General features: G+C 38.4%; 1 protein-coding gene across 1 annotated transcript in view; it reads left to right on the top strand.

The window, feature by feature from the left end:
* LOC131077795 (glycerophosphodiester phosphodiesterase GDPDL7) overlaps nucleotides 1-18,341 on the top strand; it is a 136,708-nt gene that overhangs the window by 72,558 nt on the left and 45,809 nt on the right. Inside the window, exon 7 of the mRNA XM_058015347.2 lies at nucleotides 13,725-13,867. Within this exon, the coding sequence (XP_057871330.2) occupies nucleotides 13,725-13,867 (143 nt within the window). The remainder of the gene's footprint in view (nucleotides 1-13,724; nucleotides 13,868-18,341) is intronic.

Here is an 18,341-nt window from a genome sequence, read left to right as displayed (position 1 = left end):
AGAATCACTCTCACATCCAAATCATTAGAACACTTACCAGATCTTACTTTATCATTAGTGCAGGTAAGCAAGTTGTAAACACAATCACACATCAAGACATAAGAACACCAAATGTACATGGAAACCGTGAAGGGAAAAAGCATGGTGAGAATAGTTGCTTGCATCTACTACCCTAACACAGCCTTACAAATAATAGAAAACTTACAATATGAAGTGGACACCAACGTACCAGAGATGCCAATCCCCAATTGTATTTGCAGGCACCAACCTACAGGAGATACCAATCCCCTAATCCAAGATCTGAGCACCAACTCAGCATATGAGACATCAATCTCAACAATATGAAAGTGACATGAATTGCGGAACTTAAAGACTAAATATGCATAGCTTGCTTTTGATCCAAATAACCTTCAAAACTTCCTCACCTAGTGTGTATGATCTTCTGATGAAACCACACAATGATTGAGATGCAACTCACATTGCATTCCTCCAACCCCACATCAATAACACATACCGGATAATTTTATTGACACACCCTAGGAATGAGCCTAGATTCACTATATATATGATACAATGATTATTACAATCACATGTCAGCTTAGAACAAGATTAATGCATCTGCAAGTCGGCCACAAGAATGACCCTTAACCAAATGTGTAATAGGTCAGGTCCAAGAGCCCACATGTTACTCCAAAAGAAATAACACGCTGTGTTACCCAACATATACTTACCTGGTCCCAACAATCATCCGCATGCTATTTCCAGTAAGCACACGTTACAAACCTCTAGCACATCAATCCGAAACAATTTACCCAGTTAGCCAACTCACACAGTAACCACTCTGTCACTTCTAACTTTCTGTCCGCTAAACCTCAGCAATTGAAACTTAAAAATCTGACACAACATGTGTAGACATGCTCTCCTTTCAAACCGCATGTCATAACTCTCAAGTGCGGTTAAATGCGAAACAAAACAAGTTGCCTATGTAAACACACTAAGAAACAGACCCCAATATCATACCGCATGCACTTCCGGATCACCTTCTACAACTGGAATAGATACAAGATAGGCATTATCCAGATGAGATACCTTTATAGTTTGCCACTGCCCTTCTAGAATGATATGACTGTGATAGTTGTGGATATACAATTACATGCGTATTCAAGTTTGACTCCATGGTGAGCTTCTTTGACACCAACTCAACTCCTTTGTCATCAATGATAGTAATTGCACATTTCTGGATAATTGACACCAATCCCACTCTTTTGTATACCAATCTGCACTCTTCTAGATACCTGACACTCTTCCAGATAACTAACATCAATGACAGAACTGACCAGCACCTTTGACATCAATGACAACCTATACTTAACCTACTCGGTGTTAGAGATTGGAGCTATTGGGCGACAAGTAGCTCCTTCAATTGTTGGGTGATATACCTCCTACAGCTGGGTGCCAAATCAGGTTGTAGGTGTTATTACTGAGTACAAATGGGTCGATTTACCTTGGGTTGCTGATTACTGAAGGCACAGAACATATAACAATATTTCTGGGGTGTTTAATTGCAAGTCTGTCCTTGGCATGAGTTATATGCCTTAATACTTCAGATGCAGGGATTGATAATTCTACTGTCCATTCAAGAAGTCAATGTGCTAATGTATCATTGTTCTCAGCTTGAATATGAATGCAATAATAAGGTTAGAAATATATATGCTCTAGTAAATGCATAATGTGTTTTGACAACATGCAAATTCATTGTGTAAAATTCAGTCTTTTATTCATTTACTTTCAAACAGAGCAGCTGCTACTTTTTAGTTTATGAGAACCAAAGTTGTACGAGATTAATGCAAACAAACTTCATCAAATCTGCAATCTGAAACATTTCATGCACGTGTGTGCAAAGTGTTTGATTACATGCCTGTTCAGAAAAAGGTGAAAAATTGGATTAAAAAGTTAGGTATAACAGGGATGGTATCTTACAATTTGTGTCAGATTTCAGAATAGTATAATATCTGATTTCATAGTAGAAGAATTATTGTTATTCCTACAATAATCATGTGAATGCAACACCAGTTGGTGCATGTTATCTCTATTGTCATTTTGTCAAACAATTGCAACAGTACACAAAATAGTTGGAATGTTACAGTGCTTTATCAGTTGGCACTTTATCGAACATATATCAAAATACAAAAAATATTAGCTCAGCACATTACACTATAATATTGTTTCCAAAACTGTCACTGAACAGCTAAAATGACTCCTTCCTTCTATCATTTCTCCTAAATAGGTGGGGTTTGTATAAGGAGCCAGATCTTTGATGGTATTGTCATTGTCTAAGAAATTGTTCACTCCATGCATGTAAATAAGAAAAGTTTTTATGTTCATCAATCTTTATCTTTCTAAGGCTTATGATGGGGTTTGCTGGAGTTCTTTGGAAGATATTTTTTATGTGCCTTTGGTTTTAAAATAGCAAGATTCAATGGTATGGATTGTTGTACCTCTTATTTTTTCTTTGCTTATAGATGGCTCTTCCTTTTCTACTTATTATTTTGAAATAGGCTTGTGTAGGAAGATCCACTCTTTCCCAATCTCTTTCTACTTTTGGCCGGACTTGGTAGGTTTTTGAAGCACCTAAAGTGTATTGGCACTGTTTCTGGGTTTCGCATTTTGTAAGTAATGGGTCCATTTATCTCTAGTTTGTGGATTGTAGTTATTTGATGAGCAATTCTATTCTTGAGTAAGCTATTGATCTTAGGTGAGCTTTTGAAATTTATGTTAGTGCATCTAGTCAACTCTTGAATCAACTCAAATATCTGGTTTTCTCCTTCCACATTGACTCTTATCTTCAGGATTAGATAATTAATAGTCTTCATTTTCAGGTTGCTTCTTCTCCTTTCAAATGTGTGGGTATCCTTATTTCTCATACTTGCTTTTGGAAAAAAGATTGAGATGTTGTGTTGGATTTTGTACAGAATAATATCAATCATTGGACACATATATACCTCTCTTTGGCTGGCTATATAGTTGTTAAAATTGTGATTCAAGCTCTTTCGGTTAATAGATTCATAACTCTTGCAGCTCCAAGAGGCACCCTTCATGATTTAGACCAAAGGATGAAAAAGTTTCTTTGTGAATGAAGTTCAAAAAAAAGGAATTCACATTTGGTTAACTGGGATAAAATTTCTCAACCTAAAGAGACAGAAAGTTTAGGTATGAGATCTTCCCTCACCATATAGCTCTTGCTACCAAATTATATTGGAGATGGTGTGTGGAGGAACATGCTTTATGGGAGAGAATTCTTAAGCTCAAGCACTTAAATTAGGAGAATCATTATTTAATTCCTAAGATGCTAACCCTTGGTAGGGTTCTTAGATTTGGAAAACAATCAAGTTGGGTAGTAATATGATCAAAACTAAACTTTCCTAAATTTTAGGGAAAGGTGACCTTGCTTTTTTTTGGCATGATGCTTGCAACCAGCATAGCTGTCTTTGTGTGGATTCCTTGATCTCCATGAATTAAAATAAAAATGTGTTGAAGTTGTTGGAGTTATGTTTTTGATATTCAAGATGAAGTCATGTAGGATGGGGTAAGGATTTGGAAATGGAAACTTAAAGAAATTTGGTCAGTTGAACAATTCGCTCATCTTATTGACCAATTAGCTCATATTTAAGCATCTCAGAAGGTCACTTTGGATAGTCATTTAGACATCCTTTGATGGGGTTTGAAAGGTTTTAGGACTTACTCAGTGCAAAATAACTATGAAATAAAATTCTTTTGGCTGAAAACCTTGAAGTTTAGAGCTGTAAGCTTTGGAAAAGGGCCTACCATCCTAAATGTTGGCCAAAGGTTACTGCTTTCATGCGGTGTGCAACTTTAGATAAATTTCTTAGTTATGATAATATTAGGAAAGGTGGGTTTGTTGGTTCGGATAAATGTATCATTTGCCCTCAAGATGAAGAGAATGGTTGACATCTTTTAACCTATCTCTTTGTCACTTTCCTTTGTCATTTATGGTGTGATTTGTTAGGAATTTCATGTATTAGTTAAGTATCTATTTTGGATTCTCTTGTGAATTAGCCATGATCCCTTTTGAAGTTAAAAGCGCTTATTTTTTTTCATGATATTGGTCATAGTTTGATATGTTGGAATATTTGGTGGGAATGCATTTAATTTTTTTTAATCGGTAGGCATATTAGTCAGGCTTGTAGTAGATTATGACCAGCTTGAAAGAAACTTGCCAAAGTTTGTATTCAAGATTATGTAGCAAATTATTGGTGGGAATTTTAGAGCTCAGATGAGACTTGGTATTCATGTGGTTTCTCTCTCTTCTACATTGTCCAATGATAATCCTCAAGAAGGTCAACTTATTAATTGGGAATGTCCTCTTGTGGGGTTGGTTAAAAATTAATGTTGATGGATGTTGGTGGCAATATTGTACATGGAAATAGAACTAGTTAATTAAGTTGTAATTGTGTTGGTTAGTTGGCAACCGAGGGGTGGCAGTTGCGGTGCGACGGTTGGCGCTCGCACCCCCTCGGCATCTTTATATACTTCCGAATGTAACTTGTGGAAAAGAACGACTATGAATGTAATAACATCTCTTATATTGCATCTGATATCTATGGCATTATTATTTTGCATTATGTGTTTTATTTGTGTGCTTTAAGTTATTCACCCGAGAGGGTAAACATTTGGCGCCATTGCCTAGATGTACTCGGGAACAGAAAACGCGGATGGCGCACAGACACGATGGGCCTACCCATCGGTGAGATGAACCCAGAGGCCGACGACGCGCAAACGGAACAATCGTCGTGGGACGCAGAGCGTGATAGCAAGAGGCAAAGGGGAAATTGAACCCTTTAATAATCCCGACACAATGTTGAGATAAATTGTGGCCGAAAGGAAAAATAATAGAAGTTTTTTTTTTGTGTACATGGCGTGTGCTTGCTATGTACGGAAGTGATTTATGCCCAATATATTAAATAAAGATAGAAAAAAAAGGCAAAAACGGACGAGTGGGAGGCCGCGCAGAGGGCCTTGATTCTGGAGCAGCAAGTAGAATGAAGGCATAGGCTAAGGCAGCTTGCCGAGGGACGACTGACCGAGGGGTTGCTCGAAGGGAACCTAGGAGGTGTCACGGAGGCAGAGATAGACGGAGAGAAGTACACTCTCTACATTGTCGTAGGGTTGCCCGAAGGGAACCTATGAGTCACGGAGGGTGTCGAAGGCGACCTCTACAGTTCGCTTGAATACGACCATCGTAGGGTAAGAAGTCGCGAAGAGTTGATGGAGCAAACAAGGCGAAATCTAAACTTGATCGACGCTACTAGAGACCTAGTAAAGAATTTGTCCTTTTTGGAGGACAACCGGAGGGAGACGACTGAAGGTGACGGTACGACCAACGGTGCCGAGGGAGCATAAGAGTACCATACGAGAGGCAATTTGTTCGGTTCGGGGTCAACAACCTTCTCCGGAGGACCCACGAGTGGAGGGTCAGGTGCAGGAGGCGGAGGCGGAGGATCACTAGGTACAAGCACACAAGGCACCAGAGGAGCGAGACCGAGCGGTGGGATGGCCAGTAAACAGAAACTGCCGAAGTTCAATGGCTACGGGAAGGAAGATCCCGTCCGCCATTGTCGAACGTGCGAAACCATATGGTCAGCGAATGGTGTTACCGACCAAAATGAATGGGTAACACAGTTCCCAACAACTTTAAGGGGAGTGGCCATAGACTGGTACTCAGACATGGATAAGGTCAGAGTCGGCACATGGCCCGACCTGAAGGAGTAGTTTGGGATAGAGTTCCGCCTCGTGAGAGATGACAACAAAATAGTCACTAAGATCTATGGAACGAAGTAGAACAAGAACGAGACTGTCCGAGCCTATAGTCGGCGGCTGAAGGAACTATTGGGAAAAATGGAGAATCAACCAGCAAATGGGTTGAAAAAGTGATGGTTCGTGGAGGGACTAAAGCATTCCCTCCAAAAGAAGATGAAAATCATTCCACCTACATCGTACGAAGACGCATACAATAGAGCTATGGATCTCGAGAGCGAGACCAAGACATCGAAGAAAAAGAAGAAGGATAGCTCGTTCGAAGAGGATGACTCGTCATAGGAAAGCAGCAGCGACAACGAGGCTAGCAAACGGGTGCAAGCGCTCCGGAAAGACATGGAGCAAATGAGGAGGGAATTCAAAACAATGAGAAGCACCAGTCGGACCGAAGGGGACATATGGTGCACTGAGTGCAAAGAGGAGGGGCACACGAAGGGTACTTGCCCGAAGAAGGCATTCTGCGAGATTTGCCAAGTGATGGGACACTCCACCAAGGAGTGCCCATACAACATGAAAACCCGAAGTACGCAAATGAGCCAAGTGTTGTTCACGGAGCAGGCCACAACATCCGCACCAGCGGGTACGACCCAACAAACCAACACAATGGCATCATTTGGAGGTTACTGGGACAACAGACGCGGCGACAGAAGGAATAGCAGCAATAACAATAACAGAAGCCGTATCCAGTATGACGCCAAGGGTCGGCCAATTATCCAATGTAGGGCGTGTAATCAGTGGGGGCACGTCGCCTGTGATTGCACGAAGGAAGCCACCCCTCAGCACCTCTGCCGTTGGTGTGGGCCAGGCGACCATGAGGACGCAAATTGCCCACAGGTAGGGGTTAATCTCCTCAACATTGAGAAGACTGGTGAGAAAGAAGTACTGGCAATCACCTGCGCCCAAACGAAAAAGGGCACTTATCCCGACCCCTGTACGGAGAAGGAGAGATTACGGGAGGCAAAGGCCAATATTGAATGTGAGATGACGGTCGAATGACGGGACAATGAGGTGGCGAGTACATCATCTCGTACGGAAGCGGAAAATAACATCATTGGGCAAGTACTGCAGATGGAAGTACCTATAAGGGTAAAGGACCTTCTAGAAATAGTGCCACAGTTAAGAATTGCCATTTTTAATTCCATACAAACCACTGCGCAGGCACCTTTGCGTGCCACACGGGCGGAAGTTCGGATCAGCCCCTCGGCTGACCCAATGTTGTTGGCCTTAAATAGTGGTCAGCATCCTGCTGTAGTAGAGATGGGAATTCTTGGGGCTATCCTCAAAGACACCATCTTGGACGGAGGTTCGGGGGTGAATGTACTGCCAGAGGATACGTGGAAGAAGCTGGGGAAGCCAACACTATGGCCACCTATGTTCAACTTGGTAGGTGCAGACCAGCACAGCCTCAAGCCACTCAGCACCTTGATGGCCCAGCCGATCACCATCGGCACACAACCTTTCATACTAGATTTTGTGGTAATCCCACTCAAGAAGAAGGGGTACGATGCCATCTTAGGTAGAGGGTGGTTGGTTATAGCAAAGGTGAACCGCGACTGGAAAAAGAACACCCTTTCTATGGAGAAAGGGGGGCAGAAGTACACCATTGATCTGAGGACCCAGGTTGTTGGCGAGGAACTGACATCATCTTCGGAATCGGAGGGTGAAGGAAAAGGCTACCCGAGGGACAAAGGACGGGGCTACAGGGAGCCCAACGACGAAGGGATTCTCAAACTAGGAGAATGCTCCGAGGATGAGACAGGGTCATTGAACGGGCTCTTCCACTGGCAGATGGAGGATTATGAAATGTTCCAGAGCTACAGGCTCGAAGTAGAGGAACCAGAGCAAGTAATAGAGGAGGTGTACTTGCCAGAATACATAGAATATTGGAAGGGAGATGCCCCAAACCTCGGTGATGTAGATAATCCGAAGATCAATTGTGTCGGCAACGATTGGAACCTTGTGTGGAAGGCCACAACTTTCAAAATCTTTATTATTCTTCTTCTTCTTATGTACGGGAAGGAGACCGCGGTCCCTATAGAATTTGTGGTTCCAGGTCTTCGTATGGCCATTGAAAATAGATTGGCCACCAATGGGCCCAAATTGAAACCCTACCACGCGAAGCGCGTAGGGGACTTGAGAGGCCCGGACGGACACCCGAGAGGATGGAAGGGGACTCGAGAGGCCAGGCAGGTGACTCAAGAGGCACAGGACCATAGCAGGAGACTCTCGGGCGAGGAAAACCGAGAGGGATGAAGGGCGATCCCAGAGACAGGGGACTCGAGCCAACGACTCTCTAGACAACTAAATTAGGAGATGAAAAAAAAAAAAACCATACGGTCATACGACAAGTGACTGTATGGTAAAAAAAATTGAAAAAAATTTAAAAAAAAAAAAAATTGAAAGAAAATTTAGAAAAAAATGGAACCACCGTACGGCAGGACCTCCGTATGGTGGGACCACCGGCGGTGACCACCGTGCGGTGGGCCACCGACGGTGGTAACACCGACGACGACCACCATGCTGTGGTAACACCGACGGTGACCACCGTGCGTTGGACCACCGGCGGTGGTAACCACCGTCGTGCGGTGGCACCTGCAACTACAAAGCCCCACGCAGTGCCGCACACCGTCGCACAACCCGAAACAGTCCCGCACCACGCAGCCCACGCAAAGGAAGAAAAAAAAGGCTTACGGAAAAAAAATAAAAAATACACAGCCGTACGGTGGAGGGATATTGACCGCACAGGAAGTGTCCGTACGCTGGAGGTGTGTCTGTACAGTAAGGAGGTTGTTGACCGTACGGGGAGGTTGTTGCCCCTCGACCCCGCTGGGGCATTGCCCCCAGACCCCCAGTTTATTTTTGAGCTACAGTACACTTGTTGGAGTTGGGCGAAGGGCATTAGAGATGTCACAGTAAGTGTTGTGGTTGTCCGTACTGTGAGAAGGAAGCCTGAAGCTAAGCATTGTTGAGGGAAGGCATTGCAGGTTCGCGCAGTTGTATGACGCTAGGGAGTTATTCAGTTCAATTTTTACCCTTTGGGGAGTGTGATGGAGGATTTGAGGTGTCTCCTAGCCTTTGTGCTAGAGGGTTGTGGCCACCTCCAGGTAGGAATGGTACGCTTGAGGAACTTGGAGTATGTCTCGGCTGGACGTGAGGTTGCCTTGGTGGATGCAGAGAGGGCTCGGGAGGAGTTGACCACCAGGTTGGAGGCAGTACTAGCGTGAGACATAGCTCAGCGTACCCAGGAGTTGGATGACGAGAGGGCAGCGTGGATGGCTATCGAGGACAAATTGGCTAGGGAGACAGTCTCATTTGAGTAGCAGTTGGTGGAGGCTGAGATTGAAAAGCGTGTTTTGCAGACAAGTTTGGTTTAGGCACAGGAGGATGGTGATGTCGAAGGAAGCAATAATGGTGAAATCCGCACTTGAGCATTGGATGGTAGCAGAAAAGGGTTTTCGGGCGGGGATGCAGCAGGTGTATGGGTTCCAGGCTCGACTGGCGTTAGCAGTTTTGTTTAATGTCATTTCTATTTTGTATTAAGTCGTCCGGAGACGACTTCTTTTCTTTTGGGGGGGATGATGTTGGCGGCAATATTGTACACGAAAATAAAACTAGTTAATTAAGTTGTAATTGTGTTGGTTAGTTGGCAATCAAGGGGTGGCAGTTGCAGTGCGACGGTTGGCGCTCGCACCCCCTCGGCATCTTTATATACTTCCGAATGTAACTTGTGGAAAAGAATGACTATGAATGTAATAACATCTCTTATATTGCATTTTATATCTATGGCATTATTATTTTGCATTATGTGTTTTATTTGTGTGCTTTAAGTTATTCACTCGAGAGGGTAAGCAATGGAGTTTTAAAAGACAATACTAGAGATGTTGTCATTGGAGGTGTTTGTGATGAGTCCTAAGTTATTCGGTTCAGCTATATAGGCCACCATATTGCCTAAATACGGTTCGGGTTCAGGGTTCGAGTACGGTTTGAGATTCGGCTCGCCTGCTTCTATTGACATTTTAATAGCTCCTCCATCTGCTTCTTTTTGACATAGCTCTTGGTCAAAGTGTAGACCGCTGGCAAATTTGACTCGACTGGATGATCCTGTAGGCTGCCAAGGATATGTTACGGGTTTATTAATTTTAAGGTCTTTTATAAATTTAAATATAATGATATATAATATAATATAATATAATATATAATATTATATATTATTATATAATATATTATAATATAATATATATATATATTTATAATATATTATAATATAATATATATATATTTATAATATATTATTATATAATAGTATATATTATAATTAATTATATTACAATATATATATTGTTTTTGTACTAACGAACCCAAACCCTTTTTCAAAATTTTATCGAACCGGCAAATCGGTGCTCGAAGCCGAACCGACAACTTAGGTGATCACATTATGGTCATCACCTAAGTTGAAGTTGTTGACATTTGCCAAGCTCTTGTAGAAGGAAAGTGAAAACATTTTATTGATATTATTTTGGAATTTGAGTCAAAAATCTTGATTGATCACTTCAAAAGGAAGTCTTCTTCTCAGTTCTAGTAGTGGCAATTGAATGAATGCAAGGATGAAATCGACATCCTCACTTGTGGTTTCAATGTTGTTAAGTGGAACCATACTAGAAGAGAAGGAAATCAAGTTGCTGACTTTGATAAATCAACTTTAAGCTAGAACGACATCAAGGTTGATATTGGAAATAATTAGGATTGCACTGTTTAGGGCTTGAGCAAAGAATTAAATGTTCTTGTTAATGCTAACTACAATGCCTCTTTGGAGTCTTGATTCTTGTTGGAATGTTGGTTTTTGCTGTGTTTGTCCTATTTCCTCCCCTTCCTATGATTAACTTTTTATTTTCTATTTTTTAAGTGGTTTTGTTGCTAGTTCAGTTTTTAGCATAAAAGCAAACATTACTTCCGACATTCCAAGCTTGTGCATGTTAGAGATCGATGTGCTTGATTGATCAAAAAAGATGCTCGGGCTTGCCATTAATAGTCGTGAGCTAGGGAATGGAATATCAATGACAATCAGGGAATAGCTTAAATGAATAACTTCTAGCCTAGCGTCATCCTCCCCTTGCCTATATGATTGGGCTTGCTTATTTGAAACTTGCCTTGGTAGATTGATTCATCCACATCTATGCTACTGGCCCTACTAGGCACTGGTTGAAATCGCTCCATTAGCAACTCTGAGCCAAGTAGGTAGAATTATAGTGAAGGGCCCCCATATATCATAATTATCTATATCTTATTTCACACACTAAGAAAGGTTTAATGTGGAAGCCTTACACCATTCTTTAGAGCACTTGGTACTCTCCCTTCCCATATTTTATTGAGAAGTAATTAAATGAACTTAAGTGAGATTATGCACAACAAGAAAACAAATCACCAAAGACAATAAAAGATATGAATCTATATCACTATGTTTGCTTACATAATTGTATCACTTCTTAAATAGAAGAGCCTAAATGCATTTCTTGCTACACACATTATGTATGTTTTGTGCTTGAATGCTTCAAAAGAAAATATGAACATGCATACCCTAATAGTAAAAATATTACTAACTTGCAAAATGAAGCAATGCTCTTAAGTGACTCTCTTGCATGGCTCTTTCATGTTTCCATTTTCTTCTAACAATTACCAAAATGAAGACAAGAGCCGTGCTCTTGTGTCACTATCAAACTCACAGACATACATACATACATACATACACACACACGTGCACACACATACATAGATACTGTAATGTACCCTGTTGTACCTGCCTTGCCTTCTTGAACTTCGTTGCTCCAAAGGTTTGTCTAGGGCAATAAATCGGATCTAGGATTCCCTGCAACATTATAGACATTGCAATATATATATATATATCAGCAATAATAGTAAATTAGTTACACAACTGTTACATGCAAATGAGCCCATTCAGGACGTTGGGGGACACTGCAGGTTGGCTGGGCTACCCATCCAAACCCATCCCGTCTCTTAGGGCTCATAGGGTTACTTGAGGATGGGACCAGCATACCCCTGGCTTGGACCCCTTATTCTGAATGGGTTAACAAACAGAAAAATAGCAGGAAGATAACAAATGTCTACAGGGAACAAAGATTAAATGAATTCAGAATATGTGTTACTTGGTAATTATTTATTCATCCTGTTAATTGGAGGGTTGGTTAATTACCTCTAGCTTGATTTCAGAAACATGACTATCATTGATTATTATTTTTCCTTAATTCATATTCTTGTCTGTGAATTATGTTTATCTTTTCAGTCGATTACTAGAGTACATCCTTACGATTTATAACTGAACCTGATATTACAGATTGTATATTTGACAGGGAGAGTATCTTCTGGCACATTTTAGGTTTGATTAATTTATGTAGCAAGAATATTTATTTATAGGTCCAAATTTGTGATTGACTAACAATTAATTTATACAATTACTCTGATTATATTCATTCCCATTGATTTTAAGGTGAGTAACAAAAAATCCCATTGAATACAATTTGCATACTTTTAATAAACAATAAACCATGGATGCTCTGCGATACCCAGATGGATTGGCCAGGGAATGCACCAAACTGCCGGTGATGGGCAAGGTGTGCTCTATACGACTAGGCACTGGTTCTTCATCGCTGGGAAGAACCATAGACTCTCCCTCCACATCGTGCCAGCCTGATACATTCACAGGCTATCCCGTGGGTGGCTTAAGCAATGTAATGAACTAGATTTATATTATGGCTGAGTAATGTTACCTGTTTGCAGATTCTCCTTGCGCTTTTCTCCTTGTCACCTCCTTCTCCCGTGCTTCCCTTGGTGTGCGGGGTTTATACCTCATAAAACCACGCGACCCCCTTGGAAGCATGACGTCTTTTCCAGAGATGACTTGGGAATGGATGCATTCTTTCATTACTAATATTAGTTAAGGTATAACCACATTTAATCGGTCAATATAATTTATTAAATTGAATATTTGGAAAAATATACATTTATGTACAAATCGCATATAGTTATGCTTCTAATGATTCCACTGTCTATACGGGGATATGACACACACACACACACACACACACACACACACACACACACATACACAGACACATACATACACACACAGAGACATACACACCGTACGTACACACACACATACATACATACATACATACATATGTGTAATATAGATTCCTTGATCCATTGATGATGTTTTGCCCCTAACATGATTTTTGAGAGACCACTGAGTGATCTTGTAGTTGAAACAACTGTTTGGAAAAAGAATGGTGAGAATTTGTTTTAAATGTTCTATTTAATTTCCTCAAAAGGCATGTAGAAATTGTGTTGGCACATCCTTTTTCATATTCTTTGTTCCATTTCCAATTCTTGTGTTTTCTGGGGAGATGTGTACAGGTGTAAAGGCAATCGGAAATGTTGTAAAACATTTATGTACTTGCTGAGGCAATTGGTAAAATATACATGTCTGTGAATTTTCTAAAATGCCCATGGCTTTTTCATGATACTATAGAATAATTAATTAGTATGATGGTATTTTGGAATTATGCATTCCTCTGATCAAATACCATTTCCTGATTATATTGTGTGACATCTTGTAGTTTGAACTGTAGAATGGAATGCATGTATTTTATAGTTTTCTTTTTGAACTCTCAGTTTTAGCACTTTTCTTGTTAGCATTTCACTATTGATTTGGTTGTTAGAATTTGGTGGTGTCATGGACCTGATGTGAAGTAGATTACATGCATCAGAGGATGTAAGAGTTCTGGTAGGAGATACAGGATTGTGTTGGATGTAGATGCCAATCTTGTCTCCAATGTGGAATCATCACTTATTATGTTTTTTTTCCACTGCAGCACAAATTGTCTCCCCTTTTGCCAACGATTATGGTCTGCTCCGTAATCCTGCATATGCAAATGCAGGACAGTTCATGACACTATTCGATTTCCTCAAATTTGCAAAGAGTCAAGCAAATGTTGGTGCGCTGATTAATATACAGGTAAATTTCATTTATAACAGTTGGACCATGTTTTTATGAATTTTGTGTAAAGCAAGTTAGATTTTTTTATAGATACAAGGAATAGAGTAATATTTGTCAGTTATTCAAAGCACTTACTTTAATCCTCCTATCACGATTGATCCAGTAGAGAAATCCAAAATGTTGGATGCTAATTTTCCTATGGAGTTGATTCAAGAAGCATGTAACAGATAGAAGATGGGATGCTGAAAATTAAATACACAGACTTGCAGACAATTTTTTTTTTCCAAAGTAAATTCTTTGAAGTGTAGGCATAACAGGGAAAACTACACCTAGTTTTGCTTATTCAATGTAGCAACACCATATGCAGATGGAATAAATTTAAAAATTAGTTTTCCACTATTAATTGTTGATTTGGAAGTTTGGAGGTGATTTTAGGATGCTTAATTTTATTGAAGTTTAAAGAACTTGGTGAATCTTTTCAATAAGGAGTTCTTGAATCAGTGTTAATATGTCATGTCCCCTCCTTGATCGTTATATATATACATATCCTAAATGCAGCGATTATTATTATTATTTCCTATAATGATTATCAACAATGATTAATTAAAATTTATTTATTAAATAAGTTTAAATTAAAGATTTAAAGATACCAAACAAGATAATGAGATTCTATACAAAAGGCGACCTTAATGGCAAATCGACTTTATCTGATAAAGATATGATTATCTATATCTTAAGGAAAGTCAACACAAAGGTATATGTATTGAGAATGACGTGCTAGATTCCGTAGAGTATGAACCAAACTAAATAGGCAAAGACAAATGAAAGATGCGACATTACCATTACCTATGTTGATGTACACATCAAGAATTTAAGTAGTTTAAATTGATTGGAGGCCTTTCCATTGACGAACAAGGATTCAGGATGCGGCAGATCCTATGATAGAGGTTGGAGTTTGAGATATTAAGGTAAAGGCAGTGAATCAGTTAACAGCAGCGAATATATTATGTAGCCCTTAATAGTTATCAAATAAGCCCAACCATGATCGTGGAGGAAAAGCTTAGCAAAATTGATCAGGAAGGATATAAAACATGTGATTAACATACTTTCCTCATAAGAGGGATTGAATATTGCATTAATCCATGTATCAATTAACAAACAATGATCTGTATATATGTATATATACCTCCATAATTATTCAGTAAGTATTAAATCAGCATTATCGCTACCAACAAGGTATATCCAATGATGATTAACTAATCACCGATTCATTAGCCACTAAGGGGTGTGATTACCATGAAAAGTTTATTATTCAAAGAAAGTGATGCAACCATTCGACTGAAAAATACTAAAGAGACATTGATCTCATTCTAAGAAGGATGGTCAGATCGGTCTTTTATTCTTCTTTGTATCCAGATTGATAGGCTCTATTGAGTATTGGCCTTTAGCATACGTGATTGATCAGATGTTGAAGCCATTACTAGAAGCAATTCATAATCGAGCTATAGAGAAGGAGAATGGAATAAGTAAATTAGCAGTTCGGATCATATATAAAGATTTATCAAGAGACAGAAAGACAAGTCAATATTAAGGAAGAGTTCTGAAATCAGTCATGGCATAGCAGCAAACCAAGATAAGTTCTGTTTTCAGAATTATTCATTGAATTATTAAATTGAATATTATAATAAAATTTCATCATTTTAAGTAAATTTATATTTATAATATAATATAATTATCACTCTGAGTTGGAACTACTCTTTTGGGGAAAAAATCGGAAATGTCTCGAAATGGGGACATTACATAATACCAAATTTAAAATTATTCTTTTTTCTCTGAAGATTCTACATATTTTATATACAAAAATGGCAAATTACTTAGGGAAAATAAATTGATGGTAGAAAATCATGGCAAGTCTCTATTTTCAAAATTTTAATTTTTTTTGAAAAGTAGCTCAACATATCTATGGAGAGTTTGTTGATTATTTTGAATATCAAGGAATGCTTTTATTTGATAAATAATTGAATAATCCATGGATGGGATAGTTGCAAGAGTTATATTTTTCAGGCTAGAAAAATGTCACATAGCAGCAGATTCCCATATTCTTTTGAGATTGGTTTTGTCTATGGTTAATGAGATGTTTACTTAATTCAAAGTTGTAGCTATCCCAAAATGATATCAAGATTTATGGCATATTAATGTGCTACATAAAACAGAATAGATATGCCATAAAACTACTCTTCAAAATAGAAGAGGAGCACTCTCTAAACTAAAAACTAACCTAAACTGCATAATAGAATAGAATAGAAGATTTTTAACATCTATGAGGCCAAAGATAGCGTATAGGGCAGTGGACCCTATTATTTTTTCTCTTTGAATCACTGATCTTCTGTTATTCAATTAGATAAAAAACTCCCTCATATTCACTACCATCATGTTGTTGACCAGGTCTTGTAATGAATTTGTATCTAAATTACTTGTGTACTTGATTGATATATCATTGGAAGCCTTATATTCCAATATAAAGTGCTTTTTTGTTTCCATTGCTTCAGCTGTGCAAAAGACAAACTCTCTCTTACCATTTTATTTTTGTGTTTTCATCTATTTGTTTGTCATGCCACTTTTTGAGCTATGGAAATTATTTAATAATTTAACTTACAATTTAAAAAAAATTAAGTTATATTTGTAAAAAGACAGCTTACATAAAAAAAAAATGTTTTCAAAGAGGGATCAAAAGTGACACTAGGAATGGGGTCGAAAAAGTGATGTATTTAACAAAAGTTCTTGTCACTTTACAAAAATCAAGTTTAGAGGGAAAATGACAAAAAAAGAAATGATATTATTTTTCCTCGAAAGCTTATATAATGAGGAGTTGAGGAATGGAGGGGTTAGCAATTCATATTATCAAAATTCATCTTATGTGCAACAGTTCTATTGTAAAGCAATCGCAGCCTTAGTAAGCTACTAGTATAATCTTTGATTAACTTGCAATACATTTTAAAAAGGGAGCCATACCAATGAAGGAAAGTTGCAATCATATTTTTAGTATAGTCTATTTACGGAATTTGAGCCAACATTTCTACAGATAATCAGTATTTTAGATTGTGAAATAATATTTTGCATTGTAAATTTCTGTGCAGTTTTTTGCCAGAAAAAATATAAGTTTTGTAAGTTGATTTCTACATTGTAAGTCTATATGGCTATGCTGCCAGTGCCACAACATGAAAAATTACTTTCATTTCTGACACTGGTAAGTCTAATGCTAATACTTGCGTTTCTTTGCCAAATTCCATATTTGTAATTTTTTTCGAAAGGCTTGTTGTTAGAAGAAGCTCAGTGATTCAGTTTTAGACTTTTAGTTTGTATTTCATTTGGAAAGTTTTCTGCTAGAATAAGTCTTTCATTACTTTTAGTTTTCTGTAATGGTTGCAGTATTAAGTTGTGCGGCTTGTTGCCAACAATTGTTTTACTGTAATATGATAATATTAGTCTAACCCCTTTCATCATATGCTCTCACCTTGCTCTGAGATCTTGGTGATAAAAAAATAGAATTTTTTTAGTTCAAAACATTAGAGTGATATCAGAGTAGTGATCTTGCCAACTTTCAAGGAAAACTAACTTATTGAAGTAGATTACATCATATGCATGCCAGTATGGAAGACAAAAAAAATGAAAACATTTCAACTATTCATGTCATAAATGTTACAAACTTTGCAAACTTTCAATAAGGAAATGAATCATTTCATTGTTCTTGTGAAACAAAGTAACAAAAGAGCAAATGAAGGAAGATCATCAGCAAATGATCTATCTTTGATTGGTTCCACTCCCAGTCTTTTTCAGCCAAGGTTTTTTGAGAAAGTATGAAAAAAGATCCCAAGTTTTAAGGATCAATTAGTGGAGCAGTTTGCAATTAATTTAAAAACTCTAAATTTATTTAGCGGCACACAAAGGAAAAATCTTATTTAGAAGGTGTGATTAAAAGGGTAGTGTAGCAGAGATGAATGTAAACTTCTTGCTTATAGTGAATATGATAAAATGGTCAGATGTTTACAAATCGTATGTTGTTTATGAAGAATACACGTTGATATTCCAAGTTAACAGAAATAGAAGGCTAAAGAAGAAAGAAGCGAAAGCAAAACAAAAGCTACAAGAAGTTTCCAAGAAGCTAAGACCAAAAGAATCAATCATGAAGGAAGAAAAATCACGAGATATTGTAAAGAGGCAAGAGTCCAAGAAAGCAAATTTGAAGGAAGAAGAAAGGATAGAACTAAAGTCTTCAGTGCCTTGGAACTAATTCATTCTAAGACACCTTCAAATCAACAGAAAAAGAGTTCTATTGTAAGAAAGAAAGATGATAGTAGAAACAAACTTAGAAGAGGAAAACTTTTCATCTCATGTAAAGATTCTTAGGAGCCAAGCCTTAAATGTTAGAGAAAAGAAAAAAAGATGTCAAAAGTTTTTAATGAAGAACCAAAAAAGAAGGTGATGAATACAT

The sequence above is a fragment of the Cryptomeria japonica genome, chromosome 10 (genome assembly GCF_030272615.1).
Source record: "Cryptomeria japonica chromosome 10, Sugi_1.0, whole genome shotgun sequence".
Taxonomy (NCBI): Eukaryota; Viridiplantae; Streptophyta; class Pinopsida; order Cupressales; family Cupressaceae; genus Cryptomeria; species Cryptomeria japonica.
Note: the sequence above shows the minus strand (reverse complement) of the source record. Positions and strands in the feature narration are given on the sequence as shown.